The 24,555-nt window shown below is 58.1% G+C and overlaps 1 protein-coding gene across 1 annotated transcript in view; it reads left to right on the top strand.

Moving 5' to 3' along the window:
• Positions 1–24,555, top strand: part of ITGA11 (integrin subunit alpha 11) — a 106,531-nt gene that overhangs the window by 58,745 nt on the left and 23,231 nt on the right. The window contains exons 7-18 of the mRNA XM_062206210.1: positions 804–952; positions 5,354–5,498; positions 5,926–6,091; positions 8,166–8,236; positions 9,349–9,493; positions 12,125–12,273; positions 15,535–15,675; positions 15,904–16,107; positions 17,638–17,768; positions 21,904–22,070; positions 22,532–22,674; positions 23,602–23,712. Coding sequence (XP_062062194.1) covers positions 804–952; positions 5,354–5,498; positions 5,926–6,091; positions 8,166–8,236; positions 9,349–9,493; positions 12,125–12,273; positions 15,535–15,675; positions 15,904–16,107; positions 17,638–17,768; positions 21,904–22,070; positions 22,532–22,674; positions 23,602–23,712 — 1,722 coding nt within the window. The remainder of the gene's footprint in view (positions 1–803; positions 953–5,353; positions 5,499–5,925; positions 6,092–8,165; positions 8,237–9,348; positions 9,494–12,124; positions 12,274–15,534; positions 15,676–15,903; positions 16,108–17,637; positions 17,769–21,903; positions 22,071–22,531; positions 22,675–23,601; positions 23,713–24,555) is intronic.

The raw sequence follows: 24,555 nt of genomic DNA, 5'->3' as shown, positions 1-24,555 counted from the left end.
GGGAGAGACAGAGAGAAAGGTCTTCCTTCCGTTGGTTCACTCCACAGATGGTCGCAAAGGCTGGAGATGCGCCGATCCAAAGCCAGGAGCCAGGTGCTTTTTCCTGGTCTCCCATGTGGGTGCAGGGGCCCAGGCACTTGGGCCATCTTCCACTGCCCTCCCGGGCCACAGCAGAGAGCTGGACTGGAAGAGGAGCAACCGAGACTAGAACCGGCGCCTATATGGGATGCCGGCGCTGCAGGTGGAGGATTAACCTACTGCGCCACAGTGCCAGCCCCTGGTTTTAATTTATTTGAAAGACAGAGACATAGCTCCTATCTGCTTGTTCACATTCCAAATGCCTACAACAGCTGGGGCTGCAGCCAGGAGCCAGAAATTCAATCTGGGTCTCCCAGGTGGGTAGAAGAGATCCAAGTACTTTGAGCCATCACCTGCAGCCTTCCAGGGTGTGCATTAGCAGGAAGCTGGAGTCAGAAGAGGAGCCAGGACTCAAACCAGGCCCTCCGACAGGGGGAGCAGGCGTCCCAGGAGACCAGCTAACCACTGCAACAAGCCCCTGCCCATCATGAGCTGTGAGCGCGCCTTCATACACGCACACTCTCCACTGGTCCCAAGAAGCCATCGATTCCTTCTGGGAACTTTCCCCTGTAGTGACCGTCTTAGAAAAGCCCTCAGCCCTCCTGGCTCCCGAATCGTCAGAGACAGGGAAACAGCTCCACCCCCACCCCAGGCGGGGGGCGGTCCTCATCTCAAGGAGTCTCCAGGTGCCCGGATGCTCTGCCCTGCTCTCATCTGATTTGCAGGTTGGAGTTGTGCAGTACGGGGAAGATGCGGTCCATGAGTTCCACCTCAATGACTACAAGTCTGTGAAGGACGTGGTGGAAGCTGCCAGCCACATCGAGCAGAGAGGAGGAACGGAGACCCGGACGGCATTTGGCATAGAATTTGCTCGGTAAGAAAAATTATATATATATATATACATATATATATGTATATATATATATGCATTTCTAGCTCCCTGTTACTATGTAGCAAAATGTAGGACCCCTCGAGGCTCTGGGGGTTGGCTGGGCTCTGCTGGCTACCTCTTGGGCCCTCTCATGTGGTCGTGGGCTGGTGCCAGCTGGGGCTCTTGTCATCCGAAGCTTGGTATGCACTGTGCGTCCAAGATGGCGCTTGCGTGTGGCTGACAGCTGGTGCCGGCTGTGGGCGATGAGCTGAGCATCCACACATGGTCCTGTGGCTTGGTTTTCCAAGTGTGGCAACTGGGTTCTGAGAGGCATTTGTCCCCAGAAGGAGCTTCCCAAGAGTCCTAGGCAGGTCCTGGAGACCGCCCGTGACCCAGCCTCCAAGTCCCAGAGTGAGATTTCTGCCCCGTTCTACAAGCACATGACAAAGGCCAGGCCAGATTGAGGTGGCAGAGAGACAGATCCGGCCTCTTGATGGAGGGAGAGCAAGGTCACTTTTTAAAAGCAAGATGTATTCATTTATTATTTGAAAAGCAGAGTTACAGAGAGGCAGAGAGAGAGAGAGAGAGGTCTTCCATCTGCTGGTTCACTCCCCAAATGGCTGCCAAGGTTGAAGCAGAGCTGATCCAAAGCCAGGAGCCAGGGGCCTGGAGCTTCTTCCGGGTCTTTCATGCAGGTGCAGGGGCCTAAGGACTTGAGCCATCCTCTACTGCCTTCCCAGGCCATAGCAGAGAGCTGAATCGGATAGATGGAAGATACCTATCTCTCTCTCTCTCTCTCTCTCTCTCTCTCTCTCTCTCTCTCTCTCTCTCTCTCTCTCTCTTGTCTCTGCCTCTCTGCAACTCTGCCTTTCAAATAAATCTTTAGGAAAAATTCTTGAGCCAAAGCCCAAGCTCCTAAGACGCCCATGGCAGAGGCATTTAGACTTTAACCGCCTGTGAATGTGAACTCTGCCACATTCATGGAGACCACACACAGTGCCGTCTCACATAGGATCTACGGATGCACTCGGCAGAATTCCGCCGCGTCAGAGCTATCGTGTCGTGTCATGACGTCACGCGGTGGGAAGATGAAGACCGCCCCACCGCCACCTCTCTGTGTGATAGAAGCCGCTGCTCCACCAGCGTAGTTCTGTTAGCTGATAAAACTTGCTCGAGCTTTTCCTGCCTGAATGAGTGGGGGCTGCCTCACTTAGCCCCCTAAGAAATGGGCTGATTCGCTGTGCTGCCATCTTTGGGGGGAGACTTGAGACCCTTGTGGAAGCTGTGGGCCACCCCTTCCCCGGGTGGGAAGCTCACTGACTCACCCTGGGGTGAAGCCCCCTGAGCCCGTCTCATTCTGCAGCCCTCCAACCTCAGGGCAAGTGTGCACGTGACTCACCCTGCGGCCTGAGCCCTCAGTGACTCAAGGCCATTGGGGCAGCAATCTTCCCCTCAATTCTCAGACCTTCCCTGCCCACCCAGGTCACCTCCCACACTGCAGCCCGTGCCTCGTAAGGCGAAAGCTTCCTTCTCCCCACTTGCTTATTTGGAATGGGTTATTTTTTTTTTCTGTACCTCTGTTAATGAGCTTGAACTTGAGGGGTTGGGCACCTTGATGGCTCGCAGTCTGATGGGAGCTCAGACGTGTGGGAACCCTACCCCTAACTCAGTGGTCAGGGTCAGGGTGGTCAGGCAAGGCTTTGCTGAGAGGTAACGGAGGTGAGGGTGATAGCAGAGGGGACAGCTGAGAAGGAGCGCTCGGCGGAGGGTGCAGCCTGCAACAAAAGCTCCGAGTGTGCCCCGCGCTGTCCAGAACTGGCCAAGGGCCGAGTGTGTGTGGAGGGGCTCAGACAGGCACTGGGGCCAAATCCCACAGCCCCGCGCAGACCCTGGGCAGAGCCTGGGCTATCCCCGAGAGAAATGGGAGCCAGTGCAGGCTCTGAGCAGACGGAAGACCCCAGGCGCTCTCAACATCCGGGGATCACGCTTGCATCTCTGTAGAACCTGGTGCCTTCAGGGACTTCGTAATCCAGCTGAGCCAGGCCCAGATCCAGGCCCAGATCCAGGTCTCTGAACTCAGTCCAAAGCCACAATTTAAAATCTGATGGTGCATGCTGATACTCACACTATTCCATGCTCTTGGAATTTTTCTGGTCTCCAGATAAAGCAAAAATCTGGTTTTCCCCTGCTATGCTTCTCTGTCTGGAGTTTCGTTCCTGGGCCTGGCCCTTTAGTGAGGTCATGGAAGCTTCTAGGATCTCCTTTGAGAGGACAGCCGAGTTTTCCCGCTCGCATCACGCTGGTGAGCCTGTGCAGCGTGCAGCTCAGCTCATCCTAGCATTGGGGTTTTGTAAAGTTAACACACCCCGAATATCACAGAGCTGCGAAGAGAGCCGCAGATGGTTTTTCCCCTTTCCTGGTAGCTTGAAGATGCTCCAGACTAACTCATTCCAGGTTTCGTGAATTCCTCAACATCTAAATCATACACAGCAGCCCACGAGTTTGCCTTGTCCTTAGAGAGACCCCTAGTAACCAAAGCTCATGGCCCTTTAACCAGTCGCCAGGGAGCTTAACTCAGTGGCCTGTCCTTCCTGCTTGACCATGGGTCAGGCCCAGGAGGAATTACTGGGGAATCCAATAGTAAGGTTTATTTCTAGAACCCCGTTGGAAAATTCCACCTGCTGGGCCAGATTCGGTTTCTGAGAACCTCATCCAGGCAGGCTTTATAGAGGAAAGAGGTTGATCCCGGCTCACGGTTCTGGAGCTCACAGTCTGAGCTCAGGCAGACCCTGTTGGTTCAACCTTTGGAGACGCTGTTCTTGCTGGTGGAGTTCCAAGGTGGCACAGAGCATCATATCGCAAGGGACAGGGAGTGGCGGACACGGGCACAAAAGGACACATCTCAACCCGGAGCAGAAGGAGACTGGATGGGTTCAAACACAGGCTGCCCTAACAACTCTGCTGGAGACCCACCTTCCCAGGGCACAGGCTGTGCCCAAAGGACCTCCTGCTAGTCCACCTGCAAAGGTTCCCCTGCCTCCCAGTAGCGCCACCTAAGAACCGAGTCGTTAACACGAGAGCCATTGGGACACGTTGAAAGTCCTAACCATAGTGGGGGCGTTGGCACCAGGGCCCAGTGATGGTGCAGGAGCCACTGTGCCTGCTTTGTGGACCAATTGCCAGCCCCTCTGCTGTGTTCAGCCGTCCTCTGGCGGCTCACCACCAGCAGCTCCATCAAGCTCTGGACACTGAAAACAAAATAAAAGATGAGAAAGGAGAGTCCTTTTCGTGGAAGTTGACACTGAATGTTTCCCCAAATGGAATCAAATTAGTCATCACCCCTCCTCACCCGTGATGTATGGGTTAGCACCGCCCGCATGCTGAGTTCCCCGGGCGCCTCCGCTTTGCAGCTCTTAGGGGAGCAGCTCTCAGCGCTGGAGCTTCAGTGGAGCTTCCGAAAACCGCTGACCCCTTGGCCACCCCCACCCCCACCCCCAGAGCTTCTGATCTCCCAGGTGGATGGGAGCTGGCACCCGGGGTCTTAGAAACAGCCTCCAGGAGATTTTAATGTGCGATGCTTTTTAAAATTTATTTATTTGAAAGAGAGAGAGAATCGATCTTCCAAACCCCCCGGTTCTGTCCCTAACCAGCCACCAGGGCCAGGGCTGGGCCAGACCACCTCCAAGAGCAAAGAACTCCATCCTGGTCTCTCACATGAGTAGCAGGGGTCCAAGTACTTGGGCCATTTTTTTGTTTGTTTGTCTTTAAAGATTTATTTATGTATTTGAAATGTAGAATTACAGAAGACAGGGTTAGAAAGAAATAGAGAGAGGTCTTCCATCCACTGCTTCACTCCCCAAGTGGCTGCAACAGCCAGAGCTGTGCTGATCCAAAGCCAGGAGCCAGGAGCTTCTTCTGGGTCTCCCACGTGGATGCAGGGCCCCAAGCACTTGGGCCGTCCTCTACTGCTTTCCCAGGCCATAACAGAGAGCTGGTTCAGAAGAGAAGCAGCTGGGACTCAAACCGGCACCCATTTGGGATGCTGGTGACCCATTGCTATGCAACAGCTCCAGCCCCTTGGGGGCCATCTTCCCAGATGCATGGCACCTGGATTTTTGAACAACTGACTTAGCTCTTCCAGAAATTGCCATCTGTCCTTGCTCTTGCCTCCCACATCCTCCTCATCCCCTCTGCCTACCCCAACTATCAAGGCCAAGACCCCAAAGTCAGCCTGAAAGATGAGCAGGTGCAAAACCCATCTGAGTGGCAGCCTGGGCATCTCAGCCCAGCCAGCGACGCCTGCAGGTTCTCCCAGGGCCTCGGTCTGGGTTTATGGAAGAGTGTCCAGGGGCTGCCCCACCGCACCGCCTCCTCCAGGGAGCCCTCCCTGTGCTCTCCTTCCAGCTCCGAGGCTTTCCAGAAAGGCGGAAGGAAAGGGGCCAAGAAGGTGATGATTGTCATCACAGACGGGGAATCCCATGACAGCCCTGACCTGAAGAAGGTGATCCGGCAAAGCGAGAGGGACAACGTGACCAGATACGCAGTGGCCGTAAGTGCCGCCCCCGCCCAAGGGCTGCTGGATGCCCCCTACAGGTGTCCAAGCCACGCCCTCCCAGCCCCCACCACCGGGAGCATCCCAAAAACGAAGAATTAGGAATCTCCTGCCAGCCCCGCTCAGGGCTATCCACAAGAGTTGTAGGTGGTTTTCTCTTCCATTGCTGGTGGGTGGGGGGTCTTGAATCTCAAACTTGAGAGCACCCCAAGTCCCCACCTCACAGAGCCCTTGCTCAGCACCGGGGCCTCGCCTTGCTGCTGAGAGTCAGGTTCAAAGTGCAAAGGGCACCCCAGGAACGCTCGTGGCCGCGGTGCAGCCCTGGCTCCGGCCCACACTGCAGCCCCCGGGGTCAGGGCCGGGGCCACGTGGGGAAATTTGCGCCATGTCCCGGTTTGTCGCCCCTGTCCCTGTCCCCTGGCAGGTCCTGGGCTACTACAACCGCAGGGGCATCAATCCGGAAACTTTTCTAAATGAAATCAAATACATCGCCAGCGACCCCGATGACAAGCACTTCTTCAATGTCACGGACGAGGCGGCCCTGAAGGACATCGTGGACGCACTGGGGGACAGGATCTTCAGCCTGGAAGGTGAGCAGTGGGTGCGGGCAGGGGCTGGGCTGTCCTGGGCTTGCGCCAGGTAAAACCCACAGAGAATCCAGTCCCACAGAGCACTGTGGCTTCACAAGAGCCCTCCCCAGAGACATGGGGGACTGCATGAAGCTCACGGGAACTGGAATGAAGTTTCGGTCTTGTGGCTAAGACTCCTGCCGCCCCTGTCGGCGTGCTGGGGTTTGAGTCCGGCCTCCAAGCCTGACTCCAGCTTCCTGCTATGCACACTCTGGGAGCAGCCGTGATGGCTCAAGGAATTGGGTTTCTTTTCTTTTTTTTTTTTTTTTTAAGATTTTACTTATTCATTTGAGAGGCAGAGTTACAGACAGAAAGAGGGAAAGACAGAGAGAAAGGTCTTCCATCTGCTGCAAACAGCTACAACTGGGATTGGGCCAGGTTGAAACCATGAGCCATGAGCTTCTTCTGGGTCTCCCATATGGGTGCAGGGACCCAAGGATTTGGGCCATCTTCTACTGCTTTCCCAGGCCATAGCAGAGAGCTGGATCGGAAGTGGAGTAGCCGGGACTCGAACTGGTGCCGATATGGGATGCCGGCACTGCAGGTGGCAGCTTTACCTGCTATGCCATAGCACTGGCCCCTGAGCTGCATCTGTGATTTGCACAGAGCTCATCTGCACCCTAGAGTAGGGTAGCAGGCACTCCCCATGCGGGACTTTGGGCAGAGGGGAGGATTATAGAACGTCAGCGTCCCAAATCCTGAGACGTCCCTAGTGCATTGCCATCGACAAGCTGCAGCCGCACGGAAAGAGACAAAAATGGCCCTCGAGAGCAAGGATCGATGAGTACAAACTGTGTGTGGTGAGCTGTGCCACTCCCACCCGAACTGAAACAGCCAGGACAACACGCTTCTCCTCCAAGCGGTTGCCTTCAGTGATGTGAGCTCCCAAGATGTGTGCAGGGAGCCCCTGTGGGGAGGGGCTTATCCTGCACAAATCGAGGTGGGGCTACAGGGGCCAGGCCTCCCTCCTTGGGGTGGATCTGATGTTCAGGAACCACCCATTGGTGATTGCAACCAAATCTGGTGATTACTAGGAATGAACAAGGTGGAAAATTCCATCTCCTGCCAGCAATGCACACTATTAACCACCATGCACTTTTTCTTCACCCCCCTTCCCCGCCATTTTAACAGGCTTGGAGTAGCCTCACCCTGGAACCTAACTGGTCCCAAGCCCTTTCCACAAAGCAGTGGGTGGCTCACACATGGCCACCTGGCAGGTGCACAGGCCACCTAACAAGGTGTCAGCATTCTGTCAGCACTCTGACCTCAGAATCAGCCCTTAAGGCTTTCAGATCTGGCTGAAAAGCCCATGAGAGTGTTTCAGGCATGGAAAGCCAAGATATTGTGGCAACAAATGATCTCAATGAAAAATCTCTGTGAGTGAGATCCCAGTGGAAAAGAAGGGGCCATCAAAGAAGGAGGTACCTTTCTCTGAAGGGAGGAGAGAACTTCCACTTTGATTATGGCCTTGTCTAAATAAGGTCTGAGTTTGTGAACTCAAAAGCTTCCATAGCCTTGGCAGCTCATGACAAGAGCCTTGGGTGATTACTGACGACATAAATAAGAGTGTCAATTGTTAAGTCAATAACAGGAGTCACTGCGCACTTGCTCCTCATGTAGGATCTCTGTCCTTAACGAGTTGTACTATGCAAATTAACAGTAAAACTAGTATTCAAATAGGACTTTGTGTGTCTGTGTGGGTGCAAACTGCTGAAATCTTTACTTAGTATATAGTTGATCTTCTGTATATAAAGATAATTAAAAATGAATCTTAATGAGAATGGGATGGGCGAGGGAGTAGGAGGTGGGATGGGAATGGGGGTAGGAAGGCGGGTATGGGGGAAAGAACCGCTATATTCCTAAAGCTGTACCCATAAGTTTATATTTATTAAATAAAAGCTTTCTAAAAAAAAAAAAACAGGCTATTGGGGGGATGGGGCTCCACCCCACCCGGAAGAGGCCCCTGGGACACAGGCACCGGCTGGCGCTAAGCAGCCAGGCACAGAGCTGACGCCTTTCCGTCCCTCTGTTTCAGGCACCAACAAGAACGAAACCTCCTTTGGACTAGAGATGTCTCAGACGGGCTTCTCCTCCCATGTGGTAGAGGTAGGGCTTGGGAGCCGCCCTCCCTGTCTCTCACCTGCACGTGCTTGCCCTTCCCAGCCCGCCGGGTCTCTCCCGCCTTCCATGGGCTCGCGCATCCACCCGTCTTTCCCGGGATCTCTCGCCTCTAACCTCCTGTGGCCTGGAAGAGGGGCATCTCAGCCTCCTGGGTCGCTCCTGCCCACTCACCACCCCTACACCTGGCCATTGCCCCTTCTGCAGGCGCCACACTGGGCTGGTTGGAACAAACCTTGCAAGCCCAGAACCTGAGCCGCCAGTGAGAGCATGGCCCTCCCTCTTCATGGCACAGGTGTCCTGGAAGGGGCTCTTGGGACCTGAGTCTCACCCCCTCTGAGTCTCACCGCCTCTGCAGTACCCCTGGCCGCGGACACACAGGAGCCCCAGGAGCTTCAGGGCTTTGGGGAAGGAGGATTGGCTCGGTGCCAGATCAGGCCCTCCAGAAGCAGACCTGACCATCAGAGATGGGACCCTGGCTTACCTGTCTGGCCTTACCTCCAGCCTCTGCCCACTCTCAATGCTCCAGCCCCACCAAACAGAAGCTCTAAACTCTCGCCAGCCTCAGGACCTTTGCACCAGCTGTTTCTAGTGCTTCCCCTCCAGCTCTTCCCCTGCCTGACCCTGCCTTATCTTTCAAATGTCTGGGTAAACCTCATTTCCTCACACGGCTTTTGCTGGCCTCCATGGCAGTCTAAATAAACCCAGCTGTGGCTTTCCCTGATTGTATGTACCACCTTGATAAGTATGAGCTGCTGCTCTCTGTCTTGAGTATTTGTTTCTTATCTTCGAGCTCTGAGAGGGCAAGGACAATCTCCCCAGCGCCAAGCAAGGACTGGCAGAAGGAAGGGGTGGTGATGAGAGATTTCCTAGAGGAGTTTTGCAACCCAGTGGGGGAATAGAGGTTTGGCGCTGGATTTGCAGTTTTTTCTAGAACATTCTCTGTTTCCTAAATTCCTCTTCTTCGGATCAGCTTGACCTATCTCATGCTAACGATGGATGGAATGAGGTCTCCTCGGCTCATTGCAAAGCCAAGAGTCCCACCCGGAAGTTAGGTGTGGCTCGGGGACAGGAGCTGACATGTGGCCCCTCCGTGGCAGGACGGGGTTCTGCTGGGAGCTGTGGGCGCCTATGACTGGAACGGAGCTGTGCTGAAGGAGACGAGCGGCGGGAAGGTCATCCCGCACCGCGAGTCCTACCTGAAGGAGTTCCCCGAGGAGCTCAAGAACCACGGCGCATACCTGGGTACGAGCCAGGCCCTGGGAGGAGGCTGGCGGCTGGGGGGCAAACAGGGCAGCGGGGTGGGGCTGGGGGAGCAGAGTGCTGATTCAGCGCTCCACCTGGGTGCTGGGGTCAGCCACCGTTTCCTATCCATCATGGCCCCGCCCACGCCCCGCACGACAGGCCGTCCCTGGGTGTCCGAACTGGGCTGCACCTGCTGCCGCCAGACTGTATGTCGGCCACTCGAGCTTAGCACCATCCCAGTCCTGCCCTCATCCCTCAGCGGTTCAGCCTCACACCTGGACTACGGTGCTGCCCCCACCATGGCTACCCCCACTTCCCATCCCCCAACCTTGGGACCCTCAGCTGAGCACAGTGCAAAATGCTAGAATCTGGGAACTATGCGACAACATTCAGAGGAGTAGAGCTCTAGAAATTTCCCTGCAGCCCCAGGCCCTGGGGCCCGAGCTCCCTCTTATGCTCAAGGTGTTAAACCCAGGCTGTGCAGAATAGCACCTGCTGTCAGGTGCGGCAGTGGACAGGTCCTGGCCCCACCCTCGGGCTGCTTCCCGGCCGGTGGGCAGCAGAGACACCTGTGCACAGATAACCCTTGCACAAGAGCGGCAAGAGCTGGGACACAGCACAGAGAAAGGAGGAGAGGCTGGAGTCCCTGCATGGCCAAAGGCGCCCACGCTGGGAAAACACAGGGTGCAGGCCAGCGCCCCTTTCTCTAGCATCGGTTGGATGTTCTTGGGCCACCCCCCCCCAATGCTGAGCCCTGCCCTGCAGGCGAGGAAGCAAGCACTGATCACTTTGAGGTGGGGGTGCCCCAAAGCACGGAATAGCAAGGCAGGTGACAGCGGCCACGTCCCAGGGCCGCTTGTGGGGGGAGGAGAAGGATGCGGGAGGCCTTGGGCAGCAGCCTGGCACACGCGGGGCCCCACTGGGCGCGTGCTACAGCCTCTGCTTGGCCAAGCAAAGGAGGGAGGGATGGAGAGTGCTGGAAGGTTCCGGACAGAGTTTGGGTTCCGGACACAGGTTAGGACAGCTGCAGCAGGAGGCCTTGAACACCAGGCTAAGAGGTCTGGCAGTAGGGAGCTATTGAAGGTAACTGAGTGAGGGCACACCTGGCCCAGCACAGCTAGCCTCTGGCTCTTCCCAGAAGACCCAACAGGGGCAGAGCCAGGCTGAAAGACCCCTCCCCCACTCCAGGAAGCCCAACTGTAACTCCTTAACCCCAGTCGCTGCCTTGGGCAGGTCCTGGGAGAACCCACTCCTTCCCTCCACCTCCTCCTTCTGGGCTCTCCCCTGGGACAGTAACCGCCTGGTTCCCCAGGCAGTGAAGAGTGGAAGCTTTGGGGCCAGGAGACAGAGAGGCCTGGCTCACCTGGATTCAGGCCAGGCTCTGTCCCCATCCCCTTCACCCAGCCCCAGGGAGGCTGGGCCAGTTCCCGAAGAGCCCTGCCCACGCGCCAAAGAACCAGCAAGGGAACCCCAGGCACAGCAACAGGTAGTCGGCTAGAGAGCAGGAAGCTCCATGCCCTTGGAGCGGCAGCCCCCATCCGCTGCCGGGACCCTCGCCCCTGGGCCTGGCCCAGCCTCCCTCCTTCGGAGAAATCTGGAAGTCCAAGGCCAACTGAGTGTCTCTGCGGGCCCAGCTGGGGAGAGCCCTCACGCTGTCCACAAGGCTGAGCCCACCAGCGCCACCTGTTTGCGGCTGCTCTAACTTCACTGCCCTGGTCTGCTGGACCTCGGAGGCCCCAGTGACCAGAATCCACCTCCAAGAGTCAAAAGTGTGCTGGGAGCCAGAGCAGCGCCCCCTACCGTACCCACCACGCTCCCGGGCACTGAGTCCGCTAGTTTATCCGTCCCACAGCCTCTCTGGAAGCCACAGGTGTGACCCAAGTGCCAGTGTTGCACACACAGGACATGTGTATAGGTGCACCCCTGCACACACACACACAGCAGAAGGACACATTGATCTCCCTGGAAGCAGCCCAGGAACTGCCGACAAAACCGGATGCCCATCTCAAAGTCGGGATCCAGCATCCAGTATCGGCTGGCAGGAAGTGAGACTTTTGGTCACCGCACGTTCACCTCCGGGGACCTGCACGCTCAGCCACACCACGGCACAGGCTGGGGGCCTTCCAAAGGAGCCTCGGGGCTTAAGCTTCTTCCTCTCCACTGTGGTGTGTAGGGCAGGAGCCTGCGAGCTTCCTCCTTTTAGTGTACAAAGCCTTGGGGCTGCAAGAATCCCCAAGACTCCAGGAGTAGAGCAACGTGGGGCCAACACGGAGCAGGAGGTAGGACGTAGCGTGGACACTGGTTGGCAGGGCCTGCCCAGTCTGGAATGAAGTGTGGCTCGGTCTGCACTGCTCCCGTGAGCTGGGGCTGGGAGGTACACATTCCAGGTTGGCAGCTCCCTTTCATGGCCCTCCATGGCTTCCTTTATTCCTCCAGCAGGGGTCAGGTGCAGCGAGTCCACCCCACCCTCCACACCCGTGTCCCAGACCCAGCCGTCCCTGGGAACCGCCACCCTGCTTGGCCTGCCCCAGAGCCACCTCCCTCCCCTAGGGAGCCGAGCCCCAAGCCAGGCCCTGGCAAGGCCTGCCCAGGACAAGGCACCAGAGACCAGCCTGTTTCCTCCTGTGGCAGGGTACACGGTGACATCGGTCGTGTCCTCCAGGCAGGGGCGGGTGTACGTGGCCGGAGCCCCCCGGTTCAACCACACCGGCAAAGTCATCCTGTTCACGATGCACAACAACCGGAACCTCACCATCCACCAGGCTCTGCGCGGCGAGCAGGTAACAGGCGAGGGAGCCTGGGGCAGGGGAGACGAGGAGGCAGCCCAAAGGGAATGGCAGCAGGCACAGGTGGCCCACGGGCCTCTGGAGCTCACCTGTTCCCTCTCAGCAGGAAGACCCCTGACCTACAAGCATCCCTCCTGATGGGGAGCATGGACCTCATTGGCACCCAGGTTGCAGGTGCTCCAGCCTGCCCCTCCCCCAGCACCACGCCCGGTCCCTCCTCCAGCAGGGAGAGCCCAGAAGAACTTCTTGCCTACTTTTCCTGGAACTCTTGTCTTGGGGTTGGGGGAAGGGCAAGTGCTAGACCTCTGCTCCTTCCCACCAGCCCCCTCCCCTCACTCCAGGGCTCCAGATGGCATCTAGGTCATGGCCATCCAGCCTGGGCTGCCCCCGTGTGGGCATCTTAGAGGGGCCAGCGTGCTGCCCAAAGTGGCCGGAGTTCTGCACCCACCCACCCACCCACCCACAGCAGGGTGCCACGGACTCACCGCAGCCTCCATACCAACTTCCACCCTGCTCCTGGGAGGAGATGGTGCTGACACCTGCCTGGCGTGGGGCTGGCAACCAGCCCGTGGTGCTCAGTGGCTCAGGCTAGACGTCCATGAACTCCAACTGGGAGCCATGATCAGAACTGGTGGCGGTGAAGAGATCAGAAAATAAGACATTAGTGGGAGGAAAAATGAGGGGAAGCTGCGCGGTGGCCTCATGGCGAGGTCAGGTTAAGAATCCTGGCCTCTGGTGGGGCTGGCATATGGCGCTGATCCTGATCCCCGCACTCCTGATCCTGACCTTGGCTCCTCCAGACTGGCATCACGCAGGCCCCCGGGGCCCAGGCGGAGCCCAGTCTGGCCCTCATGGTTGCCCTCAGCTCCCCGGAGCCTCTGCTGCATTTGTCACACCGAGGATGGGTCCTCGTGGGTCTAACCCTGCCGTCCCTCTTCCTGCCCTCCACGGGCGCTGGTGCTCCGGGGTCTGCCCGCACCGTGCCCCACCCTGGGCCGGCACTTTTGGAGTCAAGCACTAGACCTTGAGAGCTGGAGGGAATTTGCTGATGGATTTAGGACATTTTTCCTGCCCGGTTCCGCCTCCAACATCCGAACGCGAAACCACAGTGCTGAAGGCAGCTGAATTAAGTGGATTCCAAATCGCTGTGACCCACATAGCTGAGGCCGCAGACTGAGACCCGTCTCTCCCGCCCCTGCCTGCCTGGCTCTGGCTGTAGGAGCGTCTCCCTCTCCCCGCACCGTGTTCAGGAGTTTCTCTCTCTCTCTCTCTCACTCTCTCTCTCTCTCTCTCTCTCTCTCTCTCGCTCATCTTTCTCCTCAGTTACCAGCTTTGATCCTTGAGCATGGCTGTGTTCTGGAACACTCTCCTCCAGGAGGCATGAGCCCGGGCATCAGACAGCCCCAGCTTGGCAGGCCCAGACGTCTGACCTTGGGCCAGCCACTCGCATTCTTTCCCTGCATAACGAAGCCGTCTCTCTCCCCGCAGCAGTGTGGGGCTCCCGCGTGTTCGCCTACCCCTCTCTCACTCAGAGCCTGAGCCCGGCCAGGGCACCTTCCAGTTTCCTAGGCAACCCAGGGGCCCTGTAAGCATTTAGTATGCACCTCCTGTGTGCTGGGCACGGCGCCCCTCCTGAGGCTGCCAGTGGAAGGAGTGGGGCCTGGTGGGGGAAGTGTAGGGGCTGGGGAGTCATTGAGGGGGCACCGGGCACAGAGTGGAGAGAGAGAGGGCTAGGGGCAGCTCCTGGCAGGCAGGGGCCCTTCAGCAGAGACCCGAAGGGTGGCCGAGATTTATTTGGGGGTGCAGAGGAACCCAGCCAGGGCCTAGGGCTTTTGGAGAGAAGTCAGTTGGTAGGGCAGGGGCCGGGAGTGCAGCTCTGGGAGCAGGAGGGAGGCAGGTCCACAGAGGCAGAGTGGAGACCATGAGGATCCTGTGTGCTCCCCTCTAGCTGGGAGGGCTGGAGGGACCCAGGAAGCTGGGAGGTGCTTGGGGAGGAGTGGGCGGGGCGGGCAGACAGCAGGTGGGGCTTGCCGGGGCATCTACAGGTGGGAGAGGCGGGAGGTGGGGCCAGGGAGGATCCCTCGGTTTCTGGTGGGATGGGGGTGGGTAGGCAGTGCCTCACTGAGGCAGGAAGGAACTCGGCAGGTGCTCAGGCGCCCACAGGGGTCGCCATGCACCATTGTTAGTCCATTGCGTGTTGCTGTATCGAGGTAGCTGAGGCTGAGTACTTTATCCGGAAAAGAGGTTCATTTAGCTCCCAGTTCCAGAGGTTCAAGGGCACCGTGCCGGCCTCTGGCTCCGTGTGTGAGAGAGGGCTCACGTGGCCAGAGAGCAGGGTAACGCACTCTTACAAGAACTGTCAGTCTCTTCCCAGGCCACACCCTCGAGGATGTCACCACCCCAACTAGGCCCCCCCTCTTAAAGGTCCCACCTGACCTCTTCACATCACCCACTGGGCACCAAGCCCCGTTACATGAACCTTTGGGATCCCTTAACTATCTCCAACGCATATCACCATCCAAGACACGAGTACAGAGGACTTGCACCATTAAAACTGGACAAGCAGCAGTGTTTAACAACTAAGTGGCCCCCTTGGGACGTCCTCACCCCATACCAGAGAGCCTGGTTAGAGACCTGGCTCCTCCACTTCCCACACAGCTTCCTGGGGATTGCACACCCTGGGAGCCACCAGGTGATGCCTCAAGTACATGGGTCCCTGCCACCCACATGGGACACCCTGATAGCATCTCTAGCTCCCTGCCCCAGACAGTTCAGAAATCTGGGGTGATGAACCAGTGAGTGAGATCCATCCCTCTCTCCCTCTCTCTCTGACTTTTAAAGTCAGTATACATGTAGTATGTCCTCGATTTATTACAATGGAAACATACACACAAACAAAAACACTGGAAGAAAACCCATTAATTTAGTTACGTTTAGGAAATCAGTAACTTTGGCTTTCTTTATCTTTTTGGGTTTTTTGAATTTTTTTCCCTTTTGTTAGTCATTATCGTATATGATTTCCAAACAAAATAAATGGCCAGCACTAAAATTAAACATTGAGAAGAAAGGGGGCGGGAAGAAGGAAGGGGAAGAGGCCAAGGCCGCCTGAGGGCAGGCAGGCCCACTGTGCGAGGAAGGGAGCCAGCGGCCTGACAAAGGGGCTATGCGCTTCTGAGTGGAGGGGTGGTCCTGGGGGCTCCTGGCCGCGCGAGGCAGGAACCCAGCCCCGCTCCCCTCTGCCCGCGTGTGCCACAGATAGGCTCCTACTTCGGGAGTGAAATCACCTCGGTGGACAGCGACGACGACGGGGTGACCGACGTCCTGCTCGTGGGCGCCCCCATGTACTTCAGCGAGGGCCTGGAGCGAGGCAGGGTGTACGTCTACGTCCTGAGACAGGTACCCAGGAGGGCGGGGCGGGGCGGGGCGCGGCACCTGACCCCTGTCTGGGGAAACGAGGCTACCAGGGAAGGAGCAGGGACCTCTGTCACTGAACAGGACAGGACGGGGTGCTGGGGAAACGGAGGGGACAGCGCATACAGGCGGGGGTGGGGGTGGGCAGCGACCGTGACCCTGGGGGCTCTGACCCAGGCGCCCTGAGCCTCTCCCCGACACCTGGCTTTGCAGAATCGGTTTGTTTACAACGGGACGCTGAAGGACTCACACAGCTACCAGAACGCACGGTTTGGGTCCTCCATCGCCTCCGTCCGAGACCTCAACCAGGACTCCTACAACGACGTGGTGGTGGGAGCACCGCTGGAGGACAGCCACCGGGGAGCCATCTACATCTTCCACGGCTTCCCCGGGGGCGTCCTGAAGAGGCCCAAGCAGGTACAGCTGCCCGGGGAAAGGCAGGGAAGCGTGCAGACCACTGGGAGCTCACGCGTGGCCCCGAGGCTCTGTGTCCACGCCCAGGAAGGCAACCCCGATCCATCCTGGCTGTTCTTGTCTCAAGCTGAGATGTTCTTTGTTTGTTTGTTTGTTTTCTTTAATTTTATTTCTTGTGTTTGTCATCTACTTGAAAGGCAGAGCAAGAGGGAGAGAGAGAGAGAGAGAGAGAGAGAGAGAGAGAGAGAGAGAGAGAGAATATCTTCCATCTGCTGGTTCACTCCCCAAATGGCCACAACAGCCAGAGCAGGGCCAAGCAGAAGGAGCCAGGAGCCCAGAACTCGATCCTGGTCACCTGTGTAGGTGGCGGGGAACCCAAGTACTTGGCCACCACCTGCTGTCTTCCAGGCAAATCAGCAGGAAGCCGGATCAGACGCAAAGCAGCTGGGACTAGAGCCAGCAATCCCTGCGCCCCCACCGTGGGCTTAGCCCCCGGCAGAGACTTTCCAACGCAGGCCCTTTGTCCCGGGACCTTCCCATCACTCCCCCGGGTACCCTCCCTCCAAAACTGCCCCATTTCAAGCCCTAGCCCTGCTGGCTCATGTTTTATTGGCCACACAGCCTCTAGGGGCAGGCACGCAGCACAGTGGGTAAAATGCCGCCGAGACACCTGCGGTCCATATTGGAGTGCTCGGGTTCCAGTCCCAGCTCTGGGTCCCGTCCAGCCTCCTGCCTGTGCGCATTCTGAGAAGCCCAAGTTACCCGGGTCCCTGCCACTTACGTGGGCCACCAGACTGAGTTCCAGGCTCCCAGCTTTGGCCTGGCCCAGCCCAACCTGTTGCAGTCACTCGTGGAGATGGGAGGTTTCTATCATTTATCTATTTATCATCTATCTATCCATATGTATATTTCTATCTCTATCTTGTGTCTGTCTTTCAAATAAATGCATTTTTAAAAATTTTAAGCTAGCCAGCACCGCGGCTCACTAGGCTAATCTTCTGCCTGTGGCACCGGCACCCCGGGTTCTAGTCCCGGTTGGGGCGCTGGTTGTTTCCTGGCTGCTCCTCTTCCAGTCCAGCTCTCTGCTGTGGCCCGGGAGTTCAGTGGAGGATGGCCCAAGTGCTTGGGCCCTGCACCTGCATGGGCGACCAGGAGGAGGCACCTGGCTCCTGACTTCGGATCGGCGCAGCGCGCTGGCCGTAACAGCCACTTGGGGGGTGAACCAACAGAAGGAAGATTCTCTATCTGTCTCTTTTTCTCTCTAACTCTGGCTGTCAAAAAAAAATTTTTTTAAATAGTCTAATGATTACAGGTGACCTGCCTGACAGGTAATATGCATTTACACACAGTGGGCAGCTCTTCTAAGACATGACATTTTAACACAAAAGAATGACCTGAATGGGGGGAACTTGGAGTGCCATGACAGGCAGGAGAGCAGACAGCTGGGGCCTGGGTGCTTGGCTCTGCCCGTGGCAGAGCCCCTCCCGCCCATGCCTGCACCCGCGCCCTGAGTTCTCTCTTCCCGGCCTGCAGAGAATCGCCGCGTCGGAGCTGGCTCCTGGCCTCCAGTATTTTGGCTGCAGCATCCACGGGCAACTGGACCTCAACGAGGATGGGCTTGTGGACCTGGCAGTGGGCGCCCTGGGCAACGCTGTGATTCTGTGGTTGGTGTCCACTTCTGCCTCTCTTGAGGGCCACGATGGACCCGTTCCTGTCCCTTGTCATCACCTGTTCTTATCCTGTCCCAACGACAGATTTCTCTTACAGATTCATTGTGCATGATCTTGAGGTCCAAACACCCCTACTCTCTCTCTCTCTCTCTTTTTTTTTTTAATTTATTTATTTGAAAGTCAGAGTTACACAGAGAGAGAAGGAGAGGCAGAGAAAGAGAGAGAGAGAGAGAGAGGTCTTCCATCCGATGGTTCACTCCCCAGATAGCTGCAATGGCCAGAGATGCGCTGATTCAAAGCCAGGAGCCTGGAGCTTCCTCCAGGTCTCCCACGTGGGTGCAGGGGCCCAAAGACTTGGGCCATCTTCTACTGCTTTCCCAGGCCACAGCAGAGAGCTGGATCAGAAGTGGAACAGCTGGGACTCAAACCGGTGCCCATATGGGATGCCGACACTGGAGGCAGCGGCTTTACCCGCTACACCACAGCACCAGCCCTTCAAATTCCCCTTTCCACCGATGTCTGGGGCCCTCAAACCCTCTTGGAATTTGGCCCCACAGTGCTGACTGCTTGGGCCTCCCCTCTGCCTCAGCTTCTTGCGCTGCTGGGAGCGAAGCTGGGCTGAGCCTGGTTTTCCCAGCCGGGGGAGCTTCCCTTCCCCCGTTGGTGGAAGAATGAGATTGTGACGCAAAGATTTCTTTCTTCCCAGTGCCCCACCTTCTTGTTTCCTTTTTCCAAGTTCTCATTTTAATGCTTCCTTGAAAGCCCATGTAGTTTACTGTGCATTGACTGCTTTTTGTGCCAAAAAAAGATAAGTTGAGCTTTTTTTTTTAAGACTTATTTCATTTATTTGAAAGGCAGAGTTAGAGCTAGGGAGAAACACAGAGAGAGGTCTTCCATCCTCTGGTTCACTCCCCAAATGGCCGCAACAATCAGAGCTGCACTAATTCGAAGCCAGGAGCCAGGAGCTTCCTCTGGGTCTCCCATGTGGGTGCAGGGGCCCAAGGACTTGGGCCATCTTCCGCTGCTTTCCCAGGCCATAGCAGAGAGCTGGATCAGAAGTGGAGCAGCCGGGAAGCTAGCATTGCAAGCGGTGTCTTTACCCGCCGCTACGTCACAGTGCCGGCCCCTGAGTTTTCTGTTAATGCATATTAATGAGATGTTTCTCATCAAAACACGTGACTCAGAGATTGACAGCACGAGGGAAGCTCGCTCCCACTCCATCACCTGGGCATGTGTGGGCATACTCCTCCCCTTCTTCTCCCCCCTACCTTGTCTTATATAAATGCAATCATATTTTCTATCTAACTTTAAAAATATGCCACAAGGGGGCAGGCATGTGCCACTTGGGTGCCCACATCCCATCTGGGTTCAAGTCCCAGCTCTGTCTCTGATTCCACCGGCCAATCAATGCACATCCTGAGAGTCAGCAGGGACGGTCCAAGCTGAGTCCCTGACGTGCATGTGGGAGACCCGGATTGAGCTCCCGGCTTCCACCGGGCCCAGCCCAGCCGCTGCAGGCGTTGAGGCGTGAACCAGCGGAAGGACGATTTCTCTGCAGCTGTCTTTTTGCTTTTCAGATAAATAAATATTTTTATTCCCCCTCCACCCAAAACAAAAAGATTAAGCAGAGAAAGCAGTCGTGACTGTACAGGGAGGTGAGTGCGGCCCAGCTGGGCGATGGCTTCGGCCGGCTTCCCTGGGAAGGAGGGCCTGAGGCGTGGGCTCCTGTGGTGACAGCTGGGAGTGGGCTCAGTCCCACAGCAGAACGAGGCGGGGAGGCGGGAGAGCGGCGATGAGCGAGCCCGCTCCACCCCACGTGCCGCCCCTTGCTCAGCCACTCAGCATCCGCACTGAAGCCCCACGAAACAGCCGTGGTAGGGGACAAGGCAACACCGCCGGCTCCTGCAGGTCCCTGTTGCCATAGCCACACATCCAGTGGTGTCCTCTGGCCTCTGGGCACCCCTGGGCAAGCCGGAGTCTCCGGGGTCCCACCTCTGCAGGGCCCAGGCTCAGGTTCTGCCTCTCGGGAGGTCTGCTCCGATGCCGGGGCTCCTGGGTATTTGGTGGTGGTGGCGCCAGGGGCGGCCTGGGCTTGGAAGGCGTGGCACAGATAGGTGTTCACTGTCATGGTCCCAGCCAGACGGCAAGACGGGTGACCAAGGCCCGGGGTAGAGGGTGGCCGTGGCCTAGCAGCTGTTTTATTTTCTTAAAGATTTATTTAATTGTTTGGAAGGCAGATCGAAAGGGAGACAGAGAGCGCTCCCATCCGCTGGTTCACTCCCCCAAAAGGCTGCAGCAGCCAGGGCTGGGGCACTCCATCCGGCTCTCCCGCATGGATGGCAGGGACTCAGGTACTTGAGCTGCTGTCTGTGGCGTCCCAGGTGCATTAGCGGGAAGCTGAATTGAAAGCAGAGCTCTGATGTGGGATGTGAGTAGACAGTCTAAACCCCGCTGAGCCCACCCCGGCAGGTCTGGAGGGTGACGTGCAGACACACAGGTGCACGTGGACACCCCCAGAGATCCGTCACGCAGGAAGCATGGCTCCAGCTCCAGCCTCTGCTACCAACGCAAGCAGGGCCCTCCAGGAAGACCTCCTGGCCAAAGCCCCGGTTCTCTGATGGGAGCACCTGGGGAGCCTTGAAACTCTCACTGCCCAGGCCGCCCCAGATCGACTGAAGCAGAATTCTGCAGGAGGGACCTGGCTGCAGGAATTTTTTTAAAAAAAAGATTTATTTATTTATTTATTTATTTGAAAGAGTTACACAGAGAGAGCAGAGGCAGAGAGAGAGAGAGAGGTCATCTATCCACTGGTTCACTCCCCAGATGGCTGCAACGGCTGGAGCTGCCCTGATCTGAAACTAGGAGCCAGGAGTTTCCTCCGGGTCTCCCACACGGGTGCAGGGGCCCAAGGACCTGGGCCATCTTATGCTGCTTCCCCAGGCCACAGCAGAGAGCTGGATCAGAAGTGGAGCAGCCGGGACTCAAACCGGCGCCCATATGGGATGCCAGCGCTTCAGGCCAGGCCGTTAACCCACTGCACCACAGCGCTGGCCCCAAGGAATTTTTTAAAAATTCTCCAAGTGTTTGGTTCCAAAGGGCAGCCAAGTATGAGAACCACTGATGCGACTTATTATGTCTACACAGCTCTCAGCACTGTGGGAGCCCGTCCTCACTCTCCTCCTTCGATTCTCACTACTACCCCCCAACCCCCACCAGAGGGGCCAAGTGACCGGGGACCAGGGACCAGGGACAACTCAACCCCACCATTTCCCACACAGTGTACATGGTAAAAGGCGCCCCCATGCGAGGGAAGAGCAGAGAGGGGCAGAGACACTCACGTTCGAACTCAGACACAGCCGAGCCCCACTAGCTGTTTCTTTGGGTGTAAATGCAGGGTTGAGAGAGTCCACAGGTCTCCTTTCCTAACCACGTGCAGCTGAGACCGATACAAGAGCAAGTGTTGTTGAGAGATTTAGTGATTTATTTGAGAGGCAGACTTTCAGAGAGAGAGAGAGACACAGAGACAGAGAGAGACATCCTCCATCCACTGGTTCATTCTCCAAATGGTTGCGTGCCTGGAGCTGAGCCAATCCAAGCCAGGAGCCAGGAGCTTCTTCCTGGTCTCCCATGTGGGTGCAGGGGCCCAAGCACCTGGGCCATCCTCTACTGCTTTCCCAGGCGCATTAGCAGGGAGCTGGATCGGAAGTGGAGCAGCCGGGACTCGAACTAGCCCCTATACGGGATGCCATGTCCCAAGGCAGAGGTCTAACCTGCTATGCCACAGCGCCATCCCCTGTTAAATTTGGGGAGCACTGGTTTCAAACGCACTGAGGCCTGGTCGTGGGGTCATTTGGCCTGGAGCATGGCCTGAGCTCGTGTACCTCCCAGGCAGGCAGCCGCTGCCATCAGAGGAGCGCTGGCCCCAGCAAGGGCAGCCCCTAGCGCGCGTCGCAAGGCTGCCTCGGGGGCTGACTGGTTCCTGGACCCTCCCCCCAACTCCCAGTCATTGTTGCACAATCCGGAGCCCCGCTCTGCCCCCACACACTACCTCTCCGTCCCGTAGTCGCTTGGCAGACCCCCACTCCCAGCCCCCCGCCACAGCCCTCAGCCCCTGGCCCTCCTCCCACAGGTCCCGCCCCGTGGTCCAGATCAACGCCAGCCTCCACTTCGAGCCATCCAAGATCAACATCTTCCACAAAGACTGCAAGCGCAATGGCAGGGACGCCACCTGCCTGGCCGCCTTCCTCTGCTTCACGCCTGTCTTCCTGGCGCCCCACTTCCAGACAGAAACTGTTGGTAACGCAGGCCGCCCCATCCCCTCCCAGCCTGCCCCCCAACCCGGGGACCGGGCTGCCCCTGAGGTGGGGTCTCCATGCCAGGCTGCACCCAGAGACACCCTCTTGGGGGAGGCGCCGGCTGGCAGAAGCTTGGACCAGCCCTGCAAGGTGGAGGGAGGGAAGGAGGTGTGTTGATAACTCAGAGACTCACCAGGGCGCCACCCCAGCCCCTCGCCCTGTCTCCCCTCCTGCTCCCCCGTGCTCCTCTCCTTCCTTCTCCTTCTGCCTCCCCCTTAGCCTCTGTTCCTTCCTTTCTCTTTGCTTATAGAAGCTCTTCCCTGGTCAGCCTGTGGGCTTCCTGGAGGAGGCAGACTCCCCGGAGGTTTTTTTTTTTTTTTTTTTTTTTTTAAAGAGAAGCGCACTCCACACTGGGTGGGAGCGGACCTGCACCTGCCTGTCTCACTCTGCTCCCTCCTGCAGGCATCAGGTACAACGCCACCATGGACGAAAGGCGGTACACACCGCGCGCCCACCTGGACGACGGCGGGGACCGCTTTACCAACAGGGCTGCCCTGCTGTCCGCCGGCCAGGAACACTGCCAGCGGATCAACTTCCACGTCCTGGTGAGCCGGGCTGCCCCCACCCGCAGAGCTCGGGCTCCCGCGGGAAGGGGACCCAGAACCGGGGGCAGCATCTGCGGTGGGAGAGGCTAGGGTCCCAGGGTGCCAGCAGGGGGCAGTGCTGCCCACCACCCCTCGGTCCCTCCCTGCAAAGCCCCTCGGCCCCCACGTGCAAATGTCCAGGGAGGGCTTCTTCAGCAGGGCGGTGGGCTCGTAGGAGCCGGCACTGGGAGCAGGGGTCAGCCAGCGGGGGCCGCGGCTCCAGGGGAGAGGATACACAGGCATTGGCGGGCAGGGGCCGGGACGACTGGGCAGAGGGGCAGAGAGGAGCCAGCCAGGCAGCAAGGGAGACCAGCGGCGGCCTCTCAGGACGGAGGCCTGGAGCTCCTCTTATGGCTAAGGAGCGGGTGACATTTGTGTCCCTCTAGAACCTCAAATGCCCAGGGGGCACTCGGAGCCCCTGGCCCAAGGTCACCCAGACAAGGCATGGCCCCGGGGTGCCCCAGCCTTCTGACGCCCCCCTGCCGGGGTTCAGAGCCACCGCTTTGATCTAAACAAGGCACTTGGCGCCTTCTGCAATCGCTGTCCATCCCAGAATCTGGCACTGGCCCCCTCTTATCACCGCGGGAGGGCAGCCTGGCAGACAGGCGGTGCAAACTGCCACAGGATGCGGCAGGAGCAGTCAGGCGTGGCCGGGGCCCAGGTGTGGGGCGAGGGGAGCCCAGCCCTGCAGGGGGAGCCGAAGGTCGGCCACACAGCCAGGCTGGGCGTGGCTGAGCCACACAGAACCCCTTCTATGCGGCTCGCTCGGCACCTGCGGACCCCACTGGGCACGCCCTCTGCCCATCGCCAGGGCCCCCAGAGCAGCTGTCCGTGGGCTGAGGGAGGTGCCCTCTGCTCCCTCACCCCTGCCCTCTCTCCACCCCCCAGGACACCGCTGACTACGTGAAGCCAGTGACCTTCTGGGTGGAGTATTCCCTGGAGGACCCGGACCACGGCCCCATACTGGACGACGGCTGGCCCACTACCCTCAGAGTCTCGGTACTCCCCGGTGGGCGGGACTCAGCCGACTGGCAATATCCCCCGCCCCCGGGGCCCCCAGACGGGAGTGTGAGGGCACAGAGGTGCCCTCCCCGCCACGCCTCCTGCCTTCTCCCCTGCGCCACCTGCTCCCCTCCCCCTCTGGGGGTCCCTGGGGGAAGGACCAGGCTTCCTCCTGTTGGACTTCCCCCATCTGCCCCAGCCCTGGCTGTGGCGGCCATCTAGGGAGTGAGCCAGTAGATGGAGACCCCTCTCTGTAACTCTGCCTTTCAAACCAACAGATCACATGAGATTCTTTTTAAATGGAGAAGAATCTCAGGGCGATGCTTGGATGCCCAGGTCCCACATGAAAGCGCCTGGGTCGGATTCCTGGCTCTGGCTCCTGACTCCAGCTTCCTGCTAATGGGGACCCTGGGAGGTGGGGGGGACCCTCGGAGGCAGTGGGGATGGCTCAAGTGATCGGGTTGCTGTGCCCGATGTGGGAGACCTGGATTGAAAAGTTCCGGCCTCCCAGCTCTGTCCGATGGCCATTTCGGGCATTTGGGGCATGAACCCATAGATGGCAGCACCCTGGCCCCTTTCTCCCTTAGCCCCGCCCCCTCCTCATCCTACTGGCCCCACTCTGAGCTTGCCTGTTTCCTCCTCCCCACGCCCACCACCACCCCGCCACCATCGCCTTCTCTCCCTGAGTGTCCCAGCAGCCTCCTCGGTGAGCTCCCGGCCTGCAGCTTGGACCCTCCCAGTCCAGCCTCGTGCAGCAGCCAGGGGAGCTCCGGCATGCGTACCTGGCAGGACGCTCCCCTGCCCAAAGCCTCCAGGGACTCCTGTCAGTGACTAGGCAGG

The sequence above is a fragment of the Lepus europaeus genome, chromosome 11 (assembly GCF_033115175.1).
Source record: "Lepus europaeus isolate LE1 chromosome 11, mLepTim1.pri, whole genome shotgun sequence".
Lineage (NCBI taxonomy): Eukaryota > Metazoa > Chordata > Mammalia > Lagomorpha > Leporidae > Lepus > Lepus europaeus.
The sequence above is the reverse complement of the archived record's forward strand: the minus strand, read 5'-3'. Positions and strand labels throughout refer to the sequence as shown.